Consider the following 26,014-nt stretch of genomic DNA (forward strand, 5'->3'; position numbering starts at 1 on the left):
TGTGATTTCTCACTGGATTCTGTGATTAACATTTGGTTTGGTGTGAACTTAAGGGCTTGGGAGGGGGGGGGCCTGGCTACCTTCCACTGAAGCCACCGTCCTGGCAGGAAGTCCCAAGCTTCATTTCTGTAGTCCATTTAAAGACAGGATTCCCATTGACAGGACAGCTGGCTGTAGGAGCACGAGTTCCTGAGTTTTTTTCATTTGTCATCAACCAGAGCCCACTCCCTTCATTCATCCAAGTCATTAGTGAAGCATAAGTTATTTAAACACAGTGAAGAAAACCAAGCTCAGGAATCTCATTTTCCGCACTACATTTGATCTTTATATTTCCCTGGCTCTTTTGAAGAGGAAATATGAAATTTCTCTTCCAGCCAGATGATGAGCGATTCCCAGTGTTTGGGGGGTGCTAAAAGTATTGAAAGGCTAATACAGCTTTCCCAGTTCAGTATCCAACTGTGTTCGGTAAGAGAGCACTAGTAATAGCCAGCCAAGGCCTTGTCACTGCTTCCAGGACTGTGTGGCAGGTAGCCCATGCTGTTATATTGAGGAGATTTCACTGTCAGAGGCAGCTGGTGGCACAGTGGATAGGGTGCTGGGACTGGACTCAGGAGGACCAGACTTTAAATCTGGCCTCAGACACTTAATAACTATGTGACCCTGGGCAAGTCACTGAACAACTTCTGTTTGCCTCAATTTCCTCAGCTGTAAAATGGGGATAATAATGACACCCCACAGGGTTGTGGAAAGGATCGAATGAGATAAGATTTACAAAAGGCACTGAGAAAAATACCTGGCATGTAGTAGGTGCAGTATAAATACTTACTCTCATGTTTGCTTCCCTTCCTCGACTTTGGAATCTCACTGAAGGCATCTGTGATCAGTGTTGATTCAGCAATATGTGCTCCTTGAAGGAAGCCACTGTGTCTTATCTAAAATTCAGGCAGGGCCTTGATTGATGTTTATTGATTTGAATTAGAAGGAAAGTTTTCAGCCACATTTGAAGGAAACAAGACTTCTTATTAAATCTCACAAAGAACAAAATGGTGCCCTTGATGGTGGTCAACATTGAAGTCTGACCTTCTATGACTTCTAGAAAGCCCTGACTTCATTTTAGACCTTAAGGCTCCACAAAGGACCATCTATCTATTGGGAATTCTCTTATCAGTTTCTATTTGGTATTTCCTACTACATTTTCCCTTCTACACTTTAGTGAACTTCACCAGTCAGGGTTCAGTTTAGATCCATGTTTTCCTTTTGGTCAGGTGGAAGGAGAATTTTAGCATTTGAGGAGAATTGATAGGGTCGTCAGGGGTTGATTGGAGACACCTGGTCCAGTCACTGACCCCTGACTGAGTAACACTGGGTTTTGCCACTGGATTCACTCCAGTGGTTTCCCTATCCTGTGTCCAGGGTCAGTTCATCTGTAGGAAAACCAGTTTGAACAATCTCTATTCAAAATGTGCTTATTGGAGAATGAGAGAGAGAAGGGGGAGCTGGGAAGAAGCCTGCTTCCTGGCTTTAGGATTTTTGCCATTTAGTCTGGAAGCTTTGCAATGAAAGGGAAAGAGCTGCATTGTAATCCTGAGCCTCTGTGTCCTGTGATAAAATTAGCCATCTGGGTGTTTACAGCAATTGCTTATTGGAATTCTATGGAAATGTGTCTCCAGGCCATGTTCCTGTGGAATGAGGGAGCACAGCTGTGATCATTTCATACAAGAACGCAAGTTATTTTAAAATTTCCAACATTTTACTACTTCCATAAACTGCTTCCAAATAAATAAAACATTTTCTAACCAGAAATGTTGAGTGATAACCAGATGTCGACTATGAGGCACTTTTTTTTTTTTTTTGATCTGGATCTTTTATTCTGTTTTAGAGTTTTGTTTTGATTTTCAAGATGTGCTGAAGGTTTGGAAAGTTTGGGACTTATGGGGAAAGGAATTAGCTTTATGTTAAGGGTTGGGGCCAGAGAGAAATATGCCCCTTTCCTAGGCCCACCATAGGGATTGTCACTGTGCAGTTGCCGGAACCCCAGTCTTCATTCTAATACCAGTGAGGAAGGCAAACAAACCTGGGTTTATGTGCTGTTGGAAGTCACAGCTCTGATGTGATGCTCTTCGCCTCTCTCTCTGATCAAGAGTTCCTGTCATCAGTCAGCACACAAACTTTTTTTTTTTTTTGCAGGGCAGTGGGGGTTAAGTGACTTGCCCAGGGTCACTTAGCTAGTAAGTGCCAAGTGTGCAAGGTAGGATTTGAACTCAGGTTCTCCTGAATCCAGGGCTGGCGGTTTATCCACTGTGCCACCTAGTTGCCCCTCACAAACATTTATTAAGCACCTGTGATATCCCATTGTACCAAGTGCTAGGGACACAAAGAAATGTCAAAGACAGCCCCTGCTCTCAAGGCACTCACAGTCTAATGTGCAAAAATATATGGGGGGGGGGGCAACTAGGTGGCGCAGTGGATAGAGCACCAGCCCTGGAGTCAGGAGGACCTGAGTTCAAATCTGGCCTCAGACACTTGACACTTACTAGCTGTGTGACTTACTAGCAAGTCACTTAACCCCAGTTGCCTCACTAAAAACAAATATATATATATATATCAGATAAAGGAGATCATCCTCAGAGGGAAGGCACTAGCATTATGGGAGATTGGGAAAGGTCTCGTGTAGAAGGTGAGACTTGAAGGAAGCCAGAGAAGCTGGGAGGTAGAGATGAGTTCCAGGCATATGGGACAGCCAGTGAATATGCCCAGGCTGGAGATGGAATTGATCATTCAAGGGGCAGGAGGGAGAGAGTGGGTGTGGGTGGAACCAAACAGAATATTCTGCTTGATCCTGGAGGCAGGAGGGAGCCACTGGAGTTGGCATGGTCAGACTTGGGCATTAAGGTCACTTTGGCAGTTAAGTGGAAGGTGGACTGGAGTGGAGAAGGATGTTATTGTAGTAGTCCTGGTGTAAAGGGATTCAGGGGCCTCCATCAGGGTGGGGGCCATGGCAGAGGAGACAAGGGGACATTTGTGAGAGATGTTATGGAGGTGGAAACAATGGGACTTGGCAACCCATCGGCTGTGGTGAATGAGAGTGAGAAGTTGAGGGGGACGGCTGGTTTGTGAGCCTGGGTGACTCGGGAGGGTGGTTTGGGTGAGAAGATACTGAATTCATTTTTTGTACATGTTGAGTTTAAATGGTAGGCAAGACTTCCGGTTTGAAATGTTTAGTAACCAGCTGGAGGCGTGACACAGGAGATAAGCAGAGAGGTTAGGGCTGGACAAACACATGAGCGATCACCAAGTGAAATAGTGTGGAGGGAGAAGAGAAGGCCCAGGAGAGGGCCTTGGGGGATGCCCACTATTAACAGATGTCACCTAGAGGAAGAGCCAGCAAAGGAGACTCAGAAGGATCAGTCAGAGAGATGGGAGGAGAACCAAAAACCCAGCAAGAAAAGGGGCAGGAGAGGAGAGGAGGAGAAACTCAAAGTGCAGCTTTCAGAGAGCTCAGAGCACACGTACAAACACCAAGTCGAATTAAGTCACGCCTGGACGCTTTCCCCTGCTTTGCTGGGGCTCGAGGACAGGCTCCCTCGCTGCTGACAGACGCTTTTTTTACCCCAATAAAAGAATCTCATCTGTCTGTGATGAGAATTTTAGCTTTTGTCCTTCACCTCTTCAGCATTTTCTATAGTTTGAACCTACAGTCAGATGCCAGCCCCCTGCTAGTAACCCCATCAGCAGATATTTATTTGAGTGACCATCATGCAGATAATGTGTATTCAGCACTTCAGCTGCCACTCCGGGGTCAAGAGAAAGGGCCTGTGTCAGAGGGCTGACAGCAAAAGAATCAACTCAATGTATTTAATAAAGATGACCAGAGAAGTCGATGACAGGTGACTGGAGGACAAAGGAAGATGGGCTTCTTAGTTTAAAATGGATGTTTTCCCATGGGATGGGTTCCCTAATCTAGCACCCACCTAATGTGATGGCTCTCTAGATGCTCATCACCCACCCAAACATGACTGATGAGAGTTCTGTAAACATTCAGATGGATTTTGAAATACACGTGTACACACACACACACACACACACACACACACACACACACACACACACACGGTACCCATGGTTGGTGTTGGAGACCATTAACCAAATGTTCTTGATGAACAGTGCCTTTGCGTCCATGATTTAATCAACTCAAAGCTAAAAGAGCGTTCTTAATAAATTGTCAGGTAAAGAAAAGCCTCGTTTGGCACTTCCCTTGGTTCTAAGATCACTAGCATACAGGGGTCTCTTCTCCATCTTGCCGAAGAAAGATGGAAGGCCAAAGGAAAGCCTTTTCTTCCTTAACTGAATTGAGGTTTCCCCAGCACAGCTGTGTGAGGCAGAATGTAATTCCTTTAATCTTCACATATCAGATTTCTAAGCATTGATCCACTGATTGCTTCTGTTCTTTCTTTTTGTTGGGTCATAGGGGAATAAAACCCTAACTCTGGATTTCTTGCTAGGGGAAATCTAGCTCAGGCTTCTGCAGGGTGAAAACAGAGTATATGGGGTTGTCCTCCATTCTTTAGCTGGGGTTAGGGGGAGAACAGTTGCAGGCAGGTACACAATGTGATTCATTGAAGTAAGATATATAAGACTGGGGTCCAATTTGACAAGTATGGCTGTTCCTCTTGACCTCAGAATACAGAAACGAGATCTATATTTAATTTGCATAATCTATCAGCATTTCTTGCTTTTTTGAGATTAAGATCCTGCCGCAGGGCTGTTTTGCAATATTTTCATTTCATATTGATTATTTTCACTCATTTCTTTTGTTAATACCCATAAATCTCACCACCCTAAGGACAATAGCCACTTAACAATTCCATACAACACGCCTGGGCCCAAGGACAACCTCTGACTTTACTACTGCCTTATATGGAAAAGAATAGTCAGCTTAGGGTTGTTGTTTAATACTCGGTTGTTCATCTCTGAGAGTATCTGCTATTTTATTTTGCTCATTCCATGACATGATGCCTTGTTCCTAGACTGTGACATTAATTTCCTGGGTTATTTAATTTTTTTTTATGCTATTCTCCAAATGTTAGTGCATAAATTGTATTTACCCCCCTGCTGCCTTCTCCTTTTAAAATTGGTACATTTCTGTTGTGGACTCTATGATTTCCTTTTTTTAAAAATCCAATTTCATCTGAAATGCTTTTTAAAATAATATATCTAGGCACACGTTCCATATCAATGCTAAATAATCACCAAAAGTTTACATTAGGATTTATAATTTTTTTATATTGTCATCTGAAGGATCAGGACATTTGTATGGGACAGGTGTGGGGTGGGGGTGAGGGAAGTAGTTATTTGGCAGTTGTGGCTAATTGGTTACCTCTCAGAGGGAGTTGGTGATGATGACTTCAGTCTGGTTCTGTGGGAATGCTTCTGAGGTCATAAAACTGCCTTTGTGAGTTGGCTGACAGGATAATTTTGCAAAAGAAGAAAAGCCGTTTAAACCCATATGTTTGGCAGTTCTCAAAGGCAGCAAGGGGCAATTTACCGTATGCAGAAATGGAAGTCTGTTGGAATTGGAGAAACTAGAAAGTTTTCATGTAAGTGAGAAGGGAGAAAAACGTGGTTAATCAAATGTTTGGGAAATTGCTACTACAGAGAGCCGATTCTGAGGAAAATGAAAAGGAGATCTCCTTTACTCACAAAACACAAAAAAAGGCCCCAAAATAGAATTGGTTTGCCCTTAAAGGATTATTCGCTGAAGAACTATCCCTAACCACGGTGTCAGCTTCACTGTACTGGATTTAAGCACATGGGCCTCTCGACTCCCATGACCCGTCCTGTTCCTCAGCCACTCGTGAGGATTGGGAGGAGGTCATACCCAAAATTTCATCATCAGCCATTATTCTGACAACTCCATGACAGCAACCCTGCAGTTCCTCTCTCATCATAATCCCACTATCTTAAGTCTCTCCTTCACATTCCTCCTAAATCTTTATCCTCACTGAGACCTTTGGTCTCCTACCACCCCTGCTGTGGCCTTTTTCTTTTTACGGTCTAGACTCCATAGTTAACAAGTTCAGGTATGCCTTTCTGTGCCCTGGAATCCCTTTTCCCCCTTGTCCTGCCACCATTCCAGCCCTGCCAGTCCTTAGTCTTGAGTCCTTCCTGGTACTAAGCAGCTGGGTCCATTTATGTTATCTGACCTCACCTGGGCCCTCATGGTACAACAGTCATTTTTTTTTTTTGCACAGTAATTATTTATTCTTTCCCAATTGCCTCTTTTTTTCATACTCTCCTGAGGCTATTCCAAATCCTCACTGCTCTTCTAGCCATAGCTCCAGTCATCCCTCAGCAGATGCCTTTGCCATCCAGCATCAGCTTCCCAGGCTGTGCTGCTCTGGCCTTTAAAACTCTTCTGCAGTTTTACCCACCCCTTACTCCTCTTTGGCAGCTTCTGAGGAAGTGGCAGACCTTCTTTTCTTTTCCTTCTTTTCTTTTCTTTTTCTTTTTTTTTGGTGAGGCAATGAGAGTTAAGTGACTTGCCCAGGGTCACACAGTAAGTGTCAAGTGTCTGCGGCCATATTTGAACTCAGGTCCTCCTGAATCCAGGGCCTAGCTGCCCTCAGACCTTCTTTCTAACTTGTATCCTGGGCCCCGTCCCTGATTTTTAGGGCATCAGTCTTTATCCGAGACTTCTCAGCAGCTTTTGACCAAGTTGGCTGTCTCTTTATCCTAGAGATTCTCTTCTCTTTTGGTTTTCTGATCCGGCTATCTGCTCGTTCATTTCCTACCTACCTGACTACACCTTTTTCAGTCTCTTTTGTTGGTTCATCATTCATTTCCAAGCCCATAAGTAGAAGTATTTGCACTTCCTCCTCTATTTCTCCCACCCAGTAAACTTTAATGACTTCCTATTACCTCCAGGATCAAATATAAACTCTTCTGCTTGGCATTTAATGCCCTTCACCATCTGATTCCCCCCCAGCCTACCTTCCAGTTTTGTTGCATATTACTCCCCTGCACAAACTGGCTTCTTATTGGGGGGGGGGTGTCTCTGTCTCTCAGAATACCAAGTACCAAATTTCCTTCAGGGTTCAAGTCAACCTCTGCCTTTCCTGACTTTACCCCCAACACTCACAGTCTAGCTTCTAGGGCCTCTACTCCCTCTCCCCCTGAAATGTCTTATATCTATTTTAAATATACCTGAACTAGACTGTGTGCTCCTTGAAGGCAGGGATTATTTTCACTTTTGTCTTTGTATTCCAGTCTTACGTAAGACTGGATCAGTAATATTCATCCAGCATCAAAATTCAAAGCATGTGGAAGGATGTGAGGAAAATCACAAGATGAACAAATGTCGAGCCTCATACTTTGTCTTTAAAAAGAGTATTATGGGTTGGTGAGCAGCTCTCTAAATACAGGTTCAAGCCAAAGAGCCCTGGAAGTTTATGGACCAGTCTGGTGAAAAATCTAGAGGGAAGTTGTGCTACATCATCCTTAATCATGGCCTCTCTTGTGCTTTACTCTTCACAAGATGCTCTCCTCAAGACAGTCCCGTGAAGCGTGGGTACTATAAGTATTTTTCCCATAGGCCCATTTTAGAGGTGAGGAGCCTGAGGCTCAGAAAGAGGTTAAGTAAGCATTTAGTGACCCCCAGTAAAGTCCAGATGCTGTAGGTTGTATGTATGTGATTGTGGGTACCACGTTTCTAAAGGGGCCTTTCTCTGTTACATAGGATGCTAACATTTAGTCTCAGATGCTTTTAGTCATATCCTTATGGGCTTTAGCATTTTTAACATAAATTACTTTTTTATGGAAGGCTTTTTCTGCATCTTTTGTTATGCATATTATTGATATGATTTTGTTGTGGGTTTTTTTGGTGTTTTTTTTTTTAAGCAGGGCAATGGGGGTTAAGTGACTTGCCCAGGGTCACACAGCTAGTAAGAGTCTGAGGTTGGATTTGAACTCAGGTACTCCTGAATCCAGGGCCAGTGCTTTATCCACTGCGCCACCTAGCTGCCCCCTGTCGTGTTTTTTATTGACATGATTGTGTTCATAACCATCCTACAGTGCTTGTATAAATCCAACCTGGTTACAATGAATCTGTGTTTGGTATATTTTTACCATAGTCAGAACTAATATAACACACATTTCAAAAACAAATTCCTTCCAATAGGAACATTTTGAGCATAACAAATTTCAAGTTTGCTTCTGTGTGATTTATTCCTTGATAAACAATGAGAGAACTCCGAAAACTACCCCACTTTACAGTAAAGCCCAAGCTACCACCCTTCGGATGCCCACTGCCACAAAGCACACTTGAGGCTTTGGCCAAGATGGAACTCATGCATCTTCTGAGGCAGAAAAGGATCAGTCCCTGCCACTCCTGCCCCCTCCTCCCTTTCTCCACAGCCTCTATCTAAGACTTGGAGGCAGCTGCTTGTGATTAAAGTGGTTCTTATTTCTTAACCACTTAACACTAAAAAAAAAAACCTGTGCTATCATTTTTATTAGACTCTTATCTTTTTTTATGTGTCCCTGACAAAACTTTGGAGGGTTGTGTAACTAGCCTCATTTTCCCTGTAAGTTCCATGGTTTTTAATTGCATGATTTTGCATCATCCTGTGCTTTTGGGTAACACATCTGTCACATTATAGCAGAAGTGACTATACTTTATTTAATATTCTCTATCAGCATGCATTCCTGTTGAAGGAGGAGAGTGGTTTGAGGGAGACCCCTTTTAAATCTTGTCTCTGTCATTTGCATGTTGCTTAACCGAGAACAAGTCACACAATTACCCTATGTCCTGAGAGCTCCCCAAGTTATAAATGAGTCGAGGGAGTTTCTATGCCAGTAGTTGCCCACACCAGCAAAATCCGAAATCCTGATCCTCGCCCCAGTCAAAAAGAATGTTAGTGTATTGGTCAGTAGTTTTATTTCTCGGTCTTAACTCTCTCTATTTTAGCAAATAGTTTAGCACAGGAACAATTTATTCTTTAGGAGTTTAACATAGTTCACTTATAGATCCCGCTGGACAAGGAGCAGTTTTGGGTTCTTTTGTATAGGAGTTCAGTTATAACTTCTCAGCTTCTCTTTCTGAGATTGAATTGTTTATATTCTTTGCTGTTTTGTTAATTTGAAGTTTATCCATTTTTTAATTGTCCATTTTGTTGACAAAAATGAATAAAACCATTACCTTCGGTAAAGCGAATACAAAAGAATAAAAAATAAATCTACAAAAATCATCAGCTTTTAAAAAATATTTTACCAACAAGATTCCTGAAGAGATAGAAATGGGGGTGGGGAGGAATCCATTGCAAAGAAAATGGATAACTCTCTGGGACTTAGCCCACCATGATACACTCAGGATTCACAAATGTAATTACAAAATATTTTTATAGAAAAAAAAAGACCTAACTCTTTTGAAAGATATTCAGTATTCGTGTCTGGGCCAGTGCCAGTACAGTAAAAAAATGACCCTGCTGGCTAAATTTACTCTGCAGAATTAGCATTCAGTCAGTATTTTTTTTTTTTTTAGTGAGGCAATTGGGGTTAAGTGACTTGCCCAGGGTCACATAGCTAGTAAGTGTTGAGTGTCTGAGGCCGGATTTGAACTCAGGTACTCCTGACTCCAGGACCGGTACTCTATCCAATGTGCCACCTAGCTGCCCCCAGTCAGTATTTCTTAAGGACTTTCTCTGTTCCAGGCACCAAGCTATATGCTGGGGATACAAAGAAAATCAAAACCGTCCCTGCCCTCAGGAAGCTTGTCATCCTAATGGAGGAGACTGATGTACACATGTAAATAGAGACTAGACACACCCAGAGCAAACACTAGGTAGGTAATACCAGGAAAGGCCTCCTGAAGGAATATCAAAGGGATGATTTCTAGAACTAGATAAAATAACAACAAAATGCACTTGGAGGATTAAAAGCCTAAGAATATCAAAGGACACTAATGGGAAAAATGTGTCATGGGCCTAACACCATCTATCAGATCTCACACTATGTTATAAAACTATCTGGTGCTAGATAAGAAAAAATAGAGAATGGGGCTGCTAGGTGGTGCAGTGGATAAAGCACCACCCCTGGATTCAGGAGGACCTGAGTTCAAATCCATCTGGCCTCAGACACTTGGCACTTACTAGCTGTGTGACCCTAGGCAAGTCACTTAACCCTCATTGCTCCACACCCAAAAAAAATGGGGGAAAAAAATAGAGAAGACCATCAGTGGAAGAAACTTGTAAGCAGGACTGAAAAACAAATGCACGGCAGGCTGGTACTTGATAATCGGTTGTTGCTGATTCATTAACTGAGACCACAGTAAATAAAGTGGATAAACAGCATGGATGCAAAAAGTCATTACATCTTTTAAAGTTAGAGGATGAAAGGTTATACCTCGCACAAATATGAGTAGGAAAATAATTTGTAGCCAGACCCTGAATGGAAGAAATCAAAAGAGATTACCTCAATAGTCTAAAATTAAAAGCTTTTGCATCATCATCATCATAATGATGATGATAATAGCTAACGTTTATGTAGCAATTTAAGGTTTGTGAAGTGATTTGCTTATATTATCTCATTCAATCTCAAATGAAATCAAGTAGCTAAGATCAGAAGCAAAATATTGGGGGAAATTTCTCGATTAACTATCTCTGATAAAAGTCTGACATCCAGAGTCAGAATTGACCCAGCTCTCTGGACAGCCATTCTGAGGTTGTAGATTATAACAAGAGTTTTCAAGAGATGAAATCTAAACCATCAACAACATAAAAATTTGTTGAAAATTAGTAACAAACAGGAAAATACACATTAAAGCAACCCGAGGATGTCTACCTCACCCACATCAAGTTAGCAGAGATGGTAAAAGATGACAAAGCTCATTATTGGAGACCATATGGGAAAGTAAACTAATTGTGCTAATTCACTGCTGCTAGAGCTGTGAACTGATTCACCCATTCTGGGAAACAGTTTGAAATTATGTAAGAAGAGTTACTGAATTGAACCAAAGATTCCATTAATGGCAATATATCTCCAAGGAGATTATTGACAGCAAGTAAGATGTACCTGCTGTAGTACAGTGAAGAAATCAGAGGGAAAAGAACAGCATGTGAGTCTACAACAATGTTAATGAAGTCAGCCCTGAGAAGCAACAGAAATACAGTGGTTATTGTTAGTAGTATGTATGCTTCAGAGTTAAAGCACACATTCTTTCTGTTGTCAAGACTTGAACTGTCCTTTGTTACCCTTCTCAGGCCAGCCCTTGAACTTGGACCAGGTAGGCCTGTGGCTGCTCAGCATCCTTCCCAAATTGTGGTGCCCTGAATTGAGTATGTAGTCCAGAAGTAACCCTAACAAGGGAGAAACAGCAGGCCTGTAACCTCTCCAGTCCAGGCCACTAGTCCTCTCTTAATGCAGCCCAAGATCGGGTTAATTTTTTGGGCGGCCATATCACAATGCTGACTCATTGAGCTTGTAGTACACCAAAACGCCCTGATCTTTTTCAGATAAACTTCTGCCTAATTCCCCGTGTTGTTCTTGGGAAGTTGACTTTTTGAACCCAAGTATAGGACTTTAAATTTTTCTTTTATTTAATTATTCTTTTTCACTGTAGCCCATTGTTCTAGCCTTTCGCTCTTTTCTTGATTCCAGTCATCTCCAGTATGTTGCCTGACCCTCTCTGCTTTGGGTCATCTGCAGATCTGGTAGGGATGCTGTCTGTGCCTTTATTCAAGTCTTTGGTAAAAACTTTTGGGCATCACGGGGCCAAACACAAGTTCCTGTAGCACTCTGTTAGAAACCTTCCAAGATTAACTCAAACTGATAAATGGCAATATTCTCAATCCACCAGGTCATGCTATTGTTTAACTCATACCTCTTCATCTTTTCCACAAAAATAGCATGACTGGGGCAGCTAGGTGACGCAGTGGATAGAGCACCAGCCCTGGAGTCAGGAGGACCTGAGTTCAAATCCGGCCTCAGACACTTAACACTTACTAGCTGTGTGACCCTGGGCAAGTCACTTAACCCCAATTGCCTCACCAAAAAAAAAGAAAGAAAAATAGCATGACAGACTGTCAGGTGGCTTTGCTAAGATTTACGTGAAGTGTATCTGCAGTATCCCCTAATCTGTCAACCTAATAACTCTGTCCTGTTATGTTCAACATATTCAAAACAGCTCATTTTCTTTCCTCCCCACCCAAATGTCCCTGTTATCTTCTCAGTCACCACCATTCCTCCAGTTACCCAGGATCACAACCTCAGTGTCATCCTCAGCTCCTCACTCTTATTCTTCCCACATATCCAGTCTCTTATCAGGTCTTGTCATTTCTACCTTCAACATCTCTCAGATCATTCCCTCCTTTTCATTCATCCATCTTGCTCTCATTACCTCTTGCCTAGACTATTGCAGTAGTCTGTAGACCATCCTGCACTCAGCTGTCAAGTGACCTTCGTAAAGGGCAGCCAGAGAAGAAAGATAATGTGGTCCATCTTAAGCTGCATTAATAGAACCAAGACGGCTGGAAGGAGGAATCGTGTAGTCCTGCTGAGAACATGTATGGAATGTGTTCCATCATGGGCTCCACTTTGCCAAGTGCATCCAGAGGAAGACCACAGAATCTCAGGAAGCTTGGAGACTATAGAGCTCAGCCCATGGGACTTGTCGGTGAGAAGCATGATGAGAGGAATGGAGACTGACCTGTATGATAAACGATTGAAGGCAATGGAGAGGTTTAGCTGAGAAACGAGAGAGCTTAGGAGGAACATGACGGCTTTATTCAGGCGTCTTCAAGGCTCACAAATGGAAGATTTGTTCTGCTTGGCCCCAGAGAGCAGAGCTGGGAACAGCGGGTGGAAATTGCCAAGGTTATTGCAGTTTTAAGCCTTGTCCCCTCCATCCACCAGAAACTAGTCTTGGGCCAGTACAACTCTGAACTCAAGAAATCTCCAACTTGAGAGGCTGCCAACCAATAGAGAGCGACCTGTTTAGAACCTAACTTGAGGGGCAGCCGGGTGGCACAGTGGATAGAGCACCGGCCCTGGATTCAGGAGGGCCTGAGTTCAAATCTGGTCTCAGACACTTGACGCTTACTAGCTGTGTGACCCTGGGCAAGTCACTTAACCCTCACTGCCCCACAAAAAACCAAACAACAACAACAAAAAAAAACAACCCTAACTTGAACTCTTTGGATGCTGCTGTGTGGAAGCTGGCAGTCAGTACAGCTACATGCATCCATCCTCTGGGGACTGGAGAAGGGACCAAGCCCATCTCTCTTGTTGTGACTTGGTAGAAAACGTACCCCTACACCTTACTGTCATCATGAACATTATAGAGAGAGGAACTTTTCACCTGCTGGGGGTGGAAGTATAATTAAACTGATTCCCACAGCTTGGATGAAATGGAAAGTTTGAAATAGAGGACTCCTGCAGAGCCCATTGAAAAGTGAGTGCCTACCTCAAGAACCAGTGCTTCCAGGCTTTAGATGTGGGTCCTTTTAAGTCAGAAGTTTCTAATCCTTAGGAGGACAGGTGTCTTCCTGCCAGGAGTGAGCTCTCCTTCCAAGTCTCTGGGGCCTGCTCGTAGACTAATCTAGAGATGTTAAGTGAGGATAAGAATATCTAATATGAGACTTTCAGACAAAAAGGAATCTATTAATTACATGAAATAGACCTTTTGAGATGATTGTGAGATGATTTAAAAATGATTGTGTAACATTAGGGGCTTAACTAGGAGCTCCTCTTTATAGAGAAAATTATTTTGTGCTGATCTTGAAGTCCCATTGTTTCCAAATGCAGAGTGGAGAGTTTCCAGACTGCTAGATTGACGAGGAAACCCAAAGCGGCAAATAGCATTCCCCTTTGCTGTGACTTGTAAACCTGTTTCATAAAGATAACAGAATCTCAGAGTTAGAAAAGACCTTCGAGATGCCTCAATCATGTTAGACATGTAGCCGTGAACAGGTCTAAACCTCAGTTTCCTCACTTATAAAAATGGGGGGATGATGCTTATGCTTCTTGGAGGACTGTTGTGTGTGGAGAGCACTGGAAACCTTGTGAGTTGGTGATGCTGCTGCGAGGTCTTAGCCATATCTGAATAGGAATGCTTTCAATAACAGACCTGACAAGTGGGCATCTAGTATGACTGAAAAATCCCAGGGAGGGTGAACTCCCCGACGCCCAAAGCATCGCATTCCACTTTTGGACAGCTCGGGTTATAAGGTAGCCCTTCCTTCTGCCTAACCCAAATCAGCAGCTTTCCTGAACTGCTCCTGGTTCTGCCCCCTGGGATCAAGAATGTTGTGTCTGGGGGCAGCTAGATGGCGCAGTGGATAGAGCACCGGCCCTGGAGTCAGGAATACCTGAGTTCAAATCCGGCCTCAGACACGTAACACTTACTAGCTGTGTGACCCTGGGCAAGTCACTTAACTCCCATTGCCCCATGCAAAAAAACAAAAGAATGTTGTATCTGAAAGTCCCCTCAACAGAGTCGTCCTGTCCTTCGGCCTCCCTCCCTCCTCCTCTTCCTCCTCTGCCTCCACCCCTTAGCTTAGTTGGCCTGAGTTCCACCCCAGCCCATCACTTCTGTCTTCTTTCTTCTCTTCACAGTTTTGACTCTTTAGTTTACCAGCTGAGCCATTGCCCCTCCACCCTTTAACGCTTTGTACCTCGTTCTTCTACTCTATGCCCTTCCAGTCCTCAACTCTGTGTGTTCTAACCATCCACCCCCTCTTCTTCTGGACTCCTAAACGATGCTGAGGGAAATCAAGGCCCTGGGTAGACTAATCGTTGTTGTTCACTCTTCATTCTTGAAGAGGACCGTGACATCGGGGCGACGTCACGACCTGCAGCGAATTGGGTTTAAGTGAGGCAGGGCTATGTCTGAGCTGAGATTTGAACTCAGGTCCTCCTGACTTCAAGGCCAGAACTCTATCCACTGCGCCACCCAGCTGCCCCAGACTGCTCTGTTACGTTTGTGTTATCTAATCTCCACTGTGCCCTTACTGTTGCATGTCTGTCTTTTTATTCATCTCAGTTTGATTCTCTATCACATGCCCCACGGTTGTTCTCCCAAACTTTTCCTTATCTTGAAGCTTTCGTGCCCACCCAACCCCACTCTCTCTCTCAGGGGATGACTTTGCCTCCCGTGCTTTGCTGAGAAAATTCAGGCTCTCTGTAGTGAGCTCCATCATCATCATCACATGCTCTGCTCCATCACTCAAACCTTACTACAGCATCACCTTTGAAGAGGTGGTGGTTCCACAGCTGCAGAATATTGCATGTATTGTCAGATTTTCTTTATCTATTGGTTGGTTTTATTCATGTTTTCCTCTTTTTCTTTAAAAAAATTTGGGGGGGGGCAGCTAGGTGGCGCAGTGGATAGAGCACTGGCCCTGGAGTCAGGAGTTCCTGAGTTCAAATCCGGCCTTAGACACTTAACACTAGCTGTGTGACCCTGGGCAAGTCACTTAATCCTAATTGCCTCACTTAAAAAAAAAAATTGATATATTAGATGACTTTCTGGGAATATATCAATAAATATTTATTTATTCATTTGCAGTTTTTATGTATGTATATAGATACATATTCCGTGCCTCCCCCCACCCCCAATTTTGCTAGGAATCAAAGTCAAGCTCACTGGCCTATAGCTTGCAGAATTAAATCAGTGCAGAGGTTCAGTAAACATACCAATTAATTAATCAACAAGCATATATGTTTCCCTTTTTTAGACCCTTAGGATATAGTACATCTGGGCCTGGTGATTTCAACTAACGGGCAGCCAGGTGATTTCTCACTCTCGCCATTTATCTTGGGTACCAACTCCTGCCCTTTCTAGTTCAAGGGTCACACTCCTTGCTGAAGGCCTGGAGGCCTACATGGCTTTTCTGCTTGCCAAGACTAACCCCTCTGTTTCTGTCCTTGATGCCATTCTCACTGTCTTCATTAGGAAACTTTGTCTCTCATCTTCAGTCTCTTCCTACCTACCGGCTCTTTGCCGGATACGTTGCCAAATCCAGTGAACCTTTTCTTGGTCCTCACTCATCCTTCTAGACTCTTCTTAAAACCTTTGACACTGTCAGCTGCTCTCTCCTCTCTTGCCTTCCATGACGCTGTGCTTGCCTGGTTTTTTCTCCTGCCTGTCCTCCATGCCTGGCAGCCTCTGCATCGCTGCCCACGGTGTTGGCTCCCTAGCTTCCTTCCAGTTCAGCTCAGGGGCCTGCCTGATGATGGTGTTGTCTTTATCCTATTTTCTTTTGCCCCCATGACTCTCCATCTTCTCTTTTTTTTTTTTTTTTTTTTTTTTTGCGGGGCAGTGGGGGTTAATTGACTTGCCCAGGATCACACAGCTAGTAAGTGTCAAGTGTCTGAGGCCAGATTTGAACTCAGGTCCTCCTGAATCCAGGGCCAGTACTTTATCTACTGTGCCACCTAGCTGCCCCGTCCTCATCTTCTCTTAATCTTGTTGTCTCTAATCTCTTGCTCTCCATAGTAGAATATAAACTCCAGAGCAAAGACCATTACCTTTTTTGTTGTTGTAGTGCCTTGCATGCTTTAAAAAAGTTTGTTTTAGTTGAATTTAATTACTTGAAGACATCTGTTACATCACTTCCTAACCTTTTTCTGTTTCTTCAGGCTAATTTTCCTCCTTCCTTCAGCTGTTTTCCTGTAGCCTTCTTGCCATTTGGTATCCCCTTGCTCTCTATATTCCCCCATTTGTCAGTGGGGTGGTCCGAGCAGGTGCCCCCTCCTTCAGGATGTTTTAACTCTCAGGGAAAGCTTGGATTGTCTCAGCAGCTTTTATTTTTGGCTCCCATCCCACCCATTGACTCATCATGTTTTGGGGGCTCTGAGACTCCAGAGCTCTTCCTTAGGAACTGCTGTCTAGCCCACACTTCATTTCTCATCCTGTACCCCCTTGTCTAATGTTTTAAGGTGTGTTGCACTTGACATTAATCCCTACTCAGTTAAGACATGCTCTCCCCCACCCCACTCCTTTGCAGAAATATGAAATGGTGTATGTAATATCTGTTTTTTCTATTTGTCAGTTTTGCTGAATTTTTTCCTCTACTTCCTCCTTTTTTCCTTCCTTAATTCTTTGATATAATTGTTATAAAAGATAAGATTTAGACAAATAAAGATAAAAGATATCAATAAAAATGTGGGTTGTTTTGTTGTGTTTTTTTTTTTAAGTTTCATCTGATTAGTTTTGATCCAGCATTCCAACATTTCAGTATCTTTGGTTTGGTTCTTGTTTCTTGATCATGTTATACATTAGCTCCCCCTCCCCACCCCACTCCCCAAAAAAGCCATGTGTTATCTAGAGATGGGAGGCATCCCACATGGGTCTTCATTTAAGTCATTGATACATACAAAGATAAAGTCCTGGAGCATTCCCCCAGAGGACCTCCTGCCTCCCTCACACTGATATCATGTCTGGTAACTGCTCTTTGAGCACAGTCGTTCAGAATGGACCCTCCTTTATGTCAGGGACTGCTTTGTCTTTTATCTTTGTATCCCTAAGCACCTAGTAGGTGCTTAATAAATGCTGATTGACTGATTGCTGTTGATTCTTAATAGTCACTGATGAGTTTTCAGTTTCAAATCTGCCTGATGATTTAGGCTAAATTTGCTAGCTCTTCCACAAAGATAGTATGAGAGACTGTCAAGTGCTTTACTGAAATCCAAGTATATTTTAGTTATGGAATTCCCCTAATATATCAGTCTAGTAACCCCATCAGGAAAAGAAAATGAGTTAGGTCTGCCATGACTTGTTTTTGTTGAAGGCATATTCAATGTCTCTGTCATTTTGCCCTTCACAGTATGGCTTCAGTCAAACTTTTATGTAGGTGTTACTCTTCACACACTCTACAGTTTGACCAAATTGTCCATCTTACTATTTCTCATATACAACACTCCATCTCCCATCTCCTTGCCTTTGCACTGGCTGTGCCCATTCCCCTGCTGCCCTCCCTCTTCATCTTCAACTCTCAGCTTATGTGCCAGCTTCTACCTGTAGTATATTCTGTCTGGTCCCAACCATCCCCATCCCTCATAATCCCCCCTGATTGTCAGGGGCTGCTTTTATTACTTTGTATCCTAGCACCTAGCACAGTGCTTGGCACATAGTAGGCCAGGGAGTGTATTAAAGAGAAAGTCAATTGATGTTGATTCTTCGTAGTCACCACTTCACTTTCTTAAAGTTCTCAAGCCATCCCTTTAATAACATACTATAGAATTTTACCGGGAATTGAAGTCAGAATCAGTAAACTCTAGGTTTTTTATTAAATTTCATTTTATTTTCCAATATGCACTTTCTCCCACCCCCAATTGAGAAAGCAAGAAAAACAAAACCTCTGTCATGAACATGTTTAATCAAAACAAATTCCCTTATTGGCCATGTTACTTACACACACACACACACACACACACACACACACACACACACACACACACACACACACCCCAGACTTTTAGTTTAAAGATGACATTCTCCACTACTTTTCAAAATTAGGCCATTTTCCCATCTTCGGTGTTGAAGCCATTTTCCCCTTTCTCTACACTTTTTCAGAGATCACGGATAGTGGTTCAGCAATCACATCTGCCAGTTATTGAGCTTTCTTATGTACTTGGTGTCTGGAATTCACTGAGGGCAGCCAGGTTCTCTTGCATTTCTTCATGGTTGGAGCATTGGAAGTACCTCAGGAGCCTCAGTTCCCATCCAGTACAACCCATACCCAAAAGGAATCCCGACTGTCCTGTACCTAATGGTCCTCTGTCTGCAGAAGTCCATTGACAGAGAACTGACCTCCAGAGAGGAGGCCGCCCCTGCCGCATTAGGACAGCTCTCCATGGTAGGAAAGTTTTCCTGATAGCCAGCCTAATTTGGCCTCACTGCTCCTGGTTCTGCCTTCTGTCACCAAGGGGAGAGAGTCTAGTGTCTCCTCCAAATGATAGCTCTTCAAATTGAAATGTTCCTCCTAAGCTTTCTCAGGTTTTCTCATATCCTAGTCTAACATTAACCATTTTCATTCTGTCATTTCCAAGCCAAAGATCTTTTTTTTTTTTTTGGACAAAGAAAACACACAAAACAAGACTTGAGTGCTTCTGCTTTCCTCATGTTATCTTGATCTCGTCTACTCCAAGCCATGGTTCTATCCCTTCTTTGATCTTTCTCTTAACCCCAATGTGAATTTTTTTTTTTAAGTAGCATTTTTGGTGGGGTGGAGCAATGAGGGTTAAGTGACTTGCCCTGGGTCACATGACTAGTAAGTGTCAAGTGTGTGAGACTGGATTTGAATTCAGGTCCTCCTGAATACAGGGCCATTACTTTATCCACTGTGCCACCTAGGTGCCCCCCACCAACATGGATTTTTAAAAGTCTTTTTTATTGTCAATTTCATTAAAAAATGGGGGTCTTGGTCATCATTGCAGTCCTTTGCATTTATTAAAAGTTTCGGTTCATTTTGACTTTTAACACAAAGTCTGAATTAGACATTGTCCCTTTTCTTCTTCACCAGAATTGTTTCTCTTGGTGTTTTCAGAATGCCATTCTTGAGAGCATTCTGCCCCTCTCTTAGTGATTTCCCTTACAGAATTTTAGACCATAGGATCCTATCTGCCCTTTCTCAGAACTCCAGATAATGCTTTTTCTCAGCTAAAGATAATGATATTTTAAAATGACATCGGAAAGTACAAAAATGTTCACCTTCCATTTTCTTTTGCCTTAATCATTAAGTGGAAAAGTGACCAAATAATAGAATAGGCAAGTTCTTGATAACTGCCTTTTTCCTTCATTTGAAGGGACTGCTTGACATCTCCTATGGGATTTAGGAGAGGATAAAGTATGGGCTAAAGAATATCTCTTTTGTGTAATGATTTTTCTTTAATGACCCAAGAAAAAGGTGGAGCACAAAAATAGACTAAGAGTAATCCAGAGACAAGGTGCACTCATTAATAGCACTTTCTTTGTATGGTCAACATATTTATTGAGGGCTTCCTCCATACAAGGTACAGAAGAGTATGAAATTTGGCCTTTTCCTCTTCTTTCTCCCCTATGCCCTTGGACATAGCTTTAAAAAATGCTTTTCATTGGCATTATGAACACCCCTCTCCTCTTCTTAGAGTGTTTTAGCCAAACCTCCTGCTCCTCCAGCTGGGGAGAGAATGCCCTTTCCCCATCTTAGCAGAGTTAGAACACTCTTGATTTGGAGGGTGGAGGAAAAACTAAAGTTGTGGCCCTTGTGTGAAAAGCACTGTGATGGTGTTGTAAGAAACAATGACTGGGGGGCAGCTAGGTGGCGCAGTGGATGGAGCACGGGCCCTGGAGTCAGGAGTACCTGAGTTCAAATCCGGCCTCAGACACATAACACTTACTAGCTGTGTAACTCTGGGCAAGTCACTTAACCCCAATTGCCTCACTAAAAAAAAAAAAAGAAAGAAACAATGACTGGGAAGGGGGGGGGGCAGCTAGGTGGTGTAGTGGATAAAGCACCTGCCCTGGATTCAGGAGGACCTGAGTTCAAATCATAAGATTTCTAGTTTCAGATTTTTCTCCCTCCTCCCCTCCCCCCCCCCCCAGCCCAGGACAGCACATAATCTGATATAGGTTATATATGTACAATCACATTAAAGATATTTCTGAGGAGAATGCTTTCGAACCACTCTCCTTTCTTTGCAGAGGTAGATGTGGCAGACACTGCACAGATGCTGCCAGATGTATGGTGTCAGTCGGTTTTGAGGAATGGTTTTGTTGTTTTTTTTACTGTTATAAGAGGGTGTGGGTGAGGTGCATATTTGGAATGAATTGGACATAAAGCCAAAGGCATCCGTTTTTTCAGTTCCTTTTTTATGGGTAGCTTTTTAGTGTCTTCATCCAGGGTTAGAGGGTCTGTATGGATGTCCAGTCTTTCTGCTGAAGCACGCTGTGGCCCCCCTGTAATTTGGGGGTGTCTGACATCCCGTGAAAGCCCAAGTGGTAGAGCCCCTCCAGCCTTAGCTAGGTCAGACCTTGAGCAGACAGAGGCCATTCCTGGGGTGGTAGCGTGGTAGGACTGTCCTGAGTCTGAGCTCCACTGTCCTAACCCTCTGAGCCCCCAGGGTCACTGCCTCGCTCCCCCCCACCCCCAGATTCTATGGGTATGAAAAGAGGAGTGCCTGTTTTGGTTCCTACCCGATCGCATGCCAGGAGCCCAAACTCAGGGGGTCAGAGAGACTGGTGCAGGTAGAACAACAGTGTCAGCAGGGTTTGACCAAATGCTTTGCCTCCTTCCTTTGGGCTTGCCAAACTTGCCAGTGTGGCAGCCACCATCGTATTTGGAAGGAGAGAATTGTTTGTCTTTCTAACTCTTTCTGCCTGAAAAATGATTTCTGGGATGTTCCAGAAAAAGCCCAGGGTGAGGCTTTCATGATAGCCAGCATTTGAGCCTCAATGGCAGTCAGATCAAAGGCTGTGGAAGCAAGTGTGATCCAGAGGGTAAAACCCGGGTCGAGTCCAGTTTTTGTTTACAAAAGTCCTTGGTCTCATGCTCTTGATCACAGCAGAACTCAGAACTGGTGTTTCTTACCAGACTTTTAGCCACGTGTTATCTTGAAGGTAGAAAGGGAGTTATAGCAATAACTAAAAACCCGCTTTGGGGGAGGGAAGAGAAGGGAATTAGCATTTCTTTTTTTGTTTGTTTTTGCAGGGCAGTGAGGGTTAAGTGACTTGCCCATGGTCACAGGGCTAGTAAATGTCAAATATCGGAGGGCGGATTTGAACTCAGGTCCTCCTGAATCCAGGGGCCAGTGGGTACTTTATCCACTTTGCCACCTAGGTGCCCCCAGCAATTAGCATTTGTTAAGTGTTTACTGCATGCCAGTCACTGTGTAACTAAGCCTTTTATCATTATTGATAAATAATGAGAACAAGATGCTATAAAAATCCCCATTTTCTAGTTGAGGAAACTGAGACAGAGGTAAAATGACTTGCCCAGGGTCACACAGGTAGTAAGTATGTGATAGGATTTGTAATCAAATGCTCCTGACTCCAGGCCCAGCACTCTACTCACTGTACCACCCAGCTGCCTCTGGAGTCAGAATTCATCTAGTTCTGTTCCTGTGATCTGTTCATCTTCAAAAGGTTATTTCCTTGGACCAGATGAAGAGTAGCCAACCGACATCACTCCCCATGTCATTAAAAGGAATCTTCCTGTGCACTCAGTCACTTGTCATTTTCTTAAGCAGATTTATTTGAATTTCAGCATAGTTGTCCCTTGAACCTTAAAACTCTCCTTAGCTCCCCCCAGTATTTCTGTTTCAATTATTTTCCGTAGACTTGGAGCAGCATCAGAGTAGTGCAGTCTCTGAAGCCGCTGGCACCACTGTTTTTCACTGTTATTTTGGCCTTGGCTTTAGGAGCAACTGCATGGTTGAAAGAATGAAGCTTGAGACTTGAGAAATGGTCTTAAGCTAACAGGCCTTCTGGTGACTTGTGTAGTGGTCACTACAAGGCCCATGTAAATCTTTGTTCTGAACAAAGTTTAGAGGCTGATGTTTCTGGCCCGTGGAAGAGGAAATAAAGATCTGTTTAATGCAGAATCCTTAGGTTTATTTTTGTCTCCTAAAGTGAAATCAAACCATTTGGGCTGAAATTACACAAAAACTTCACTCCGGGATCATGTTTCTTCTTAAGTTCCAAAATGAAGGGGAAAAAAGGTGAAGGGGTAAACAATTCACCTACTATGTGCCCCGAACTGTGCAGGATCCCTAGGATGGGGGGAAGGGAGCAAGCATTTATAAAGTGCCTGCTACATGCTGGGCTCTGTGATAAGTGCTTTATAAATATTATCTCATTTGATCCTTACAACCACCCTGGAAAGTAGGTGCTATCACGATCCCCATTTTACAGTTGAAACAGGCCGGCAGAAAAAAGCTTTGCTCAGGGTCACACAGCTAATAAGTGTCTGAGGCCACATCTAAACTCGGAACTTCCTGACCTCATGCCCAGTGCTCTCTGCACTGTGGCACCCCCTAGCGGCCTCAGAGATGCAAACGAGAGGGTCCAGGCTCTCAAGGCTCCTTAAACATGTACATTGATAAGGAAATTTGGTGGTTGGTGGTTGTTGTTGGTTCTTGAAGAGGACCAAACTGACATCACCGTGTTGAGATCAGGCTGATCAGACAGTAACAGCTCGGATGCTCAACCACAGGTCTGACACAAATGGTTCATAAGGACATTTGGAGCGGACACAGCTCTGAATGTGCCCATCTCCCCTTTTTTTGAGCTGCCGCTATTCTGCTTCGCTCTTAGAACACAGAACCTTCTTTGATGTGGGCACACCGTGCAGACTGGTCCTTTGCCAGTATCTCCCATGTCACGGAATCAGTCCCAAAGTTGATAAGGAAATGCAAAACATGTAAGTACTGTGCATATGTGAAGAGTCACCAAGAACTGGGAAGGTCAGGAAAGGCCTTAGTGAGAATTAAGCCTTTATAGTATCTAGGGATTCTGAGAGGTGAGAGTATAGGAACAGTGCAACCCAGACATGGGCAACAAAGACACAGGGAACGGCAAATGGAACAGTGAAAAAGAACCAATGGGGATGCATGTCTTTCCCAGCAGGCTGGACCAGCTCTGTGAAGATAGACATTATTGCATAATCTAGCACAAGAACAAACATGCAGGAAAGTCAAAAGTAGGCTAGAAAAAATTTTGAACAAGTTTATAATGTGTGGGGATTTAGTAATATTTTGTTTTCATAATTTTTTTTCATTAAATTTTCCCAATTATGTATAAAAAAAAATTTTAACAATCTTTTTTAACATTTTGAGTTTCAAATTCTCTCCTTCCCTCTAACCCCTCTCCTTTCCTTGAAAAGGCAAGCAATTTCATTTTGATTATACTTGTGAGGTCATGTAAAACATTTCCATATTAGTCATGTTGCAAAAGAAAACACAAATAAAATAAAACAATAAAAATAAAGTTTTTTAAAAGTATGCTTTGGGTCAGCTAGGTGGCACAGTGGATAAGAGCACCGGCCCTGGAGTCAGGAGTACCTGAGTTCAAATCTGGCCTCAGACACTTAACACTTACTAGCTGTGTGACCCTGGGCAAGTCATTTAACCCCAATTGCCTCACCAAAACAAACAAAAAAAGTATGCTTTAATCTTCATTCAGACACCACTCTCTCTGGAGATGGATAGTATTTTTCATCATGGGTCCTTTGGAATTGTATTGGATCATTGCCTTGATCAGAGTAGCCAGGTCTTTCACAGCTGATCATCGTTACAATATTGCTGTTACTGTGCCCAGTGGTCTCCTGGTTCTGCTCGCTTCACTCTGCATCAGTTCATCTAAGTCTTCCTGGGTTTTTCTAAAGCCATCTGCTTGTTTATTTTGTGGTTTTGTGATCTGTGTACAGGAACAGTCTATTTAAAACCATGTAGTCTGTTTCCCTGACTTACCTAGTCTCCCAGCCCAGGCTGACAAAATTCACATTTTCTCTGAGTGTGTTTTATTTCTTTGGGCAAGTGTACTATCTTTGAAAATAGAACAGTGAATTTTGGAAGTCTTGGAAACTTGGATCAACACAAGGACCAACCACAATTCCAGAGGTCTTGGGATGAAAACGTGTTACCCATCTCCAGGGCAAGGAGACATGACGGGCTCAGAGGGCACACTGAGGCATGGGTTTGTTTTTCCTTCTTTTCCACAAAGCTAGATCACGAATTTGCTTTAACTTTTAAAATTTATATAGATATATTTTTGTTAACAATACCTGTTGGGGCAGCTAGGTGGTGCAGTGGATAGAGCACTGCACCTGGATTCGGGAGGACCTGAGTTCAAATGTGGTCTCAGACGCTTGACACTTACTAGCTGTGTGACCCTGGGCAAGTCACTTAACCCCCACTGTCCTGCCCCGAAAAAACCACCACCAACAACAACCCAATACCTGTTTGTAATGAGTTTTGTTTTTCTTGCTTTCTCAATGAGGGGCATAGGAATGTGGACCTGAAAATAGAATGAAATTTTAATTTTATTTTTAAAATAGGCCAGTGAGTTGTAGTGGAAAGAACCAGGTCTTGGAGTGAGCCCTGGCTTTGAATTGGTCTCTGATGAGACAGTTACTTAGCTATGTTGACCCTTGTCTGGGCAAAGTCTCTTCCCCTTTATGAACCTCAGCTTCCTCGTCTTTGAGACGGGGGTGATAAGACTTAAGGTGGTTGTGAAGAAAAGCCTCTGAAAATCTTCAGGCTCTAAATGTGAGGTATTCTCGAGTTATCCTACACTTTCCTCATCTGTGAAATAAGTTATTCAGCCCTAGGCTCCTGGGCCCAGAGCAGGAAGGGACCTGGGAGTCCTCTGGGCCAACGCTCCCATTTTACAGATGAGGAAAGTGAGGCTGAGAGGTAACTTGTCTGGTGTCACACAGGTAATGTCAGTCCATGCTCACTCAGGCTGTCGTTCTGGCTCCAGATCAGCTTCTCACTCTCTGCTGGTCTCCTCATCTTGAACTGCGACCTCCATGCTTGATGAGCAGTTGGCTCCCCAAGAGATGGTGGAATAGCCGCTAAGAGAACCGTTATCTTCTGGATGTGCACACGAGACACGGCTGTTTTACTTCACCACTTGTCTTTCCCGTCTTCAGGGAACCATCAGCGTTGGAGTAGATGCCACCGACCTCTTTGACCGCTATGATGAGGAATATGAAGATGTTCCTGGGAGTGGCTTTCCTCAAATTGAAATCAACAAAATGCACATTTCCCAGTCCATCGAGGTAAAGTCCAGCATCACCTGTGCTAGTGTGGGGATGGCCTGGGATCCCTTAGGCCCCTGCCCCAGGGAGCTGGAAAGGGGCCCCGGGGTGGGGGCTCATCTTGTTTAGAAATAAAGAGCTGTACTTACCGACCTTACTCTGGATAATGATGGTGAGGATGGTTGCTGACATCTATGTAATACCTACTATATGCCAGGCTCTGGTCTAAGTGCTTTTTACAAGTATTATCTCATTTGCTCCTCACAGCAGCTCTGGGAGGT

The 26,014-nt window shown here is 43.3% G+C and overlaps 1 protein-coding gene across 1 annotated transcript in view; it reads left to right on the forward strand.

Moving 5' to 3' along the window:
• The window catches only part of DNAJC11 (DnaJ heat shock protein family (Hsp40) member C11), a 73,268-nt gene that overhangs the window by 36,243 nt on the left and 11,011 nt on the right, over positions 1 to 26,014 (forward strand). Inside the window, exon 5 of the mRNA XM_043994270.1 lies at positions 25,626 to 25,754. Within this exon, the coding sequence (XP_043850205.1) occupies positions 25,626 to 25,754 (129 nt within the window). The remainder of the gene's footprint in view (positions 1 to 25,625; positions 25,755 to 26,014) is intronic.

Source organism: Dromiciops gliroides, chromosome 3 (assembly GCF_019393635.1).
Source record: "Dromiciops gliroides isolate mDroGli1 chromosome 3, mDroGli1.pri, whole genome shotgun sequence".
Lineage (NCBI taxonomy): Eukaryota > Metazoa > Chordata > Mammalia > Microbiotheria > Microbiotheriidae > Dromiciops > Dromiciops gliroides.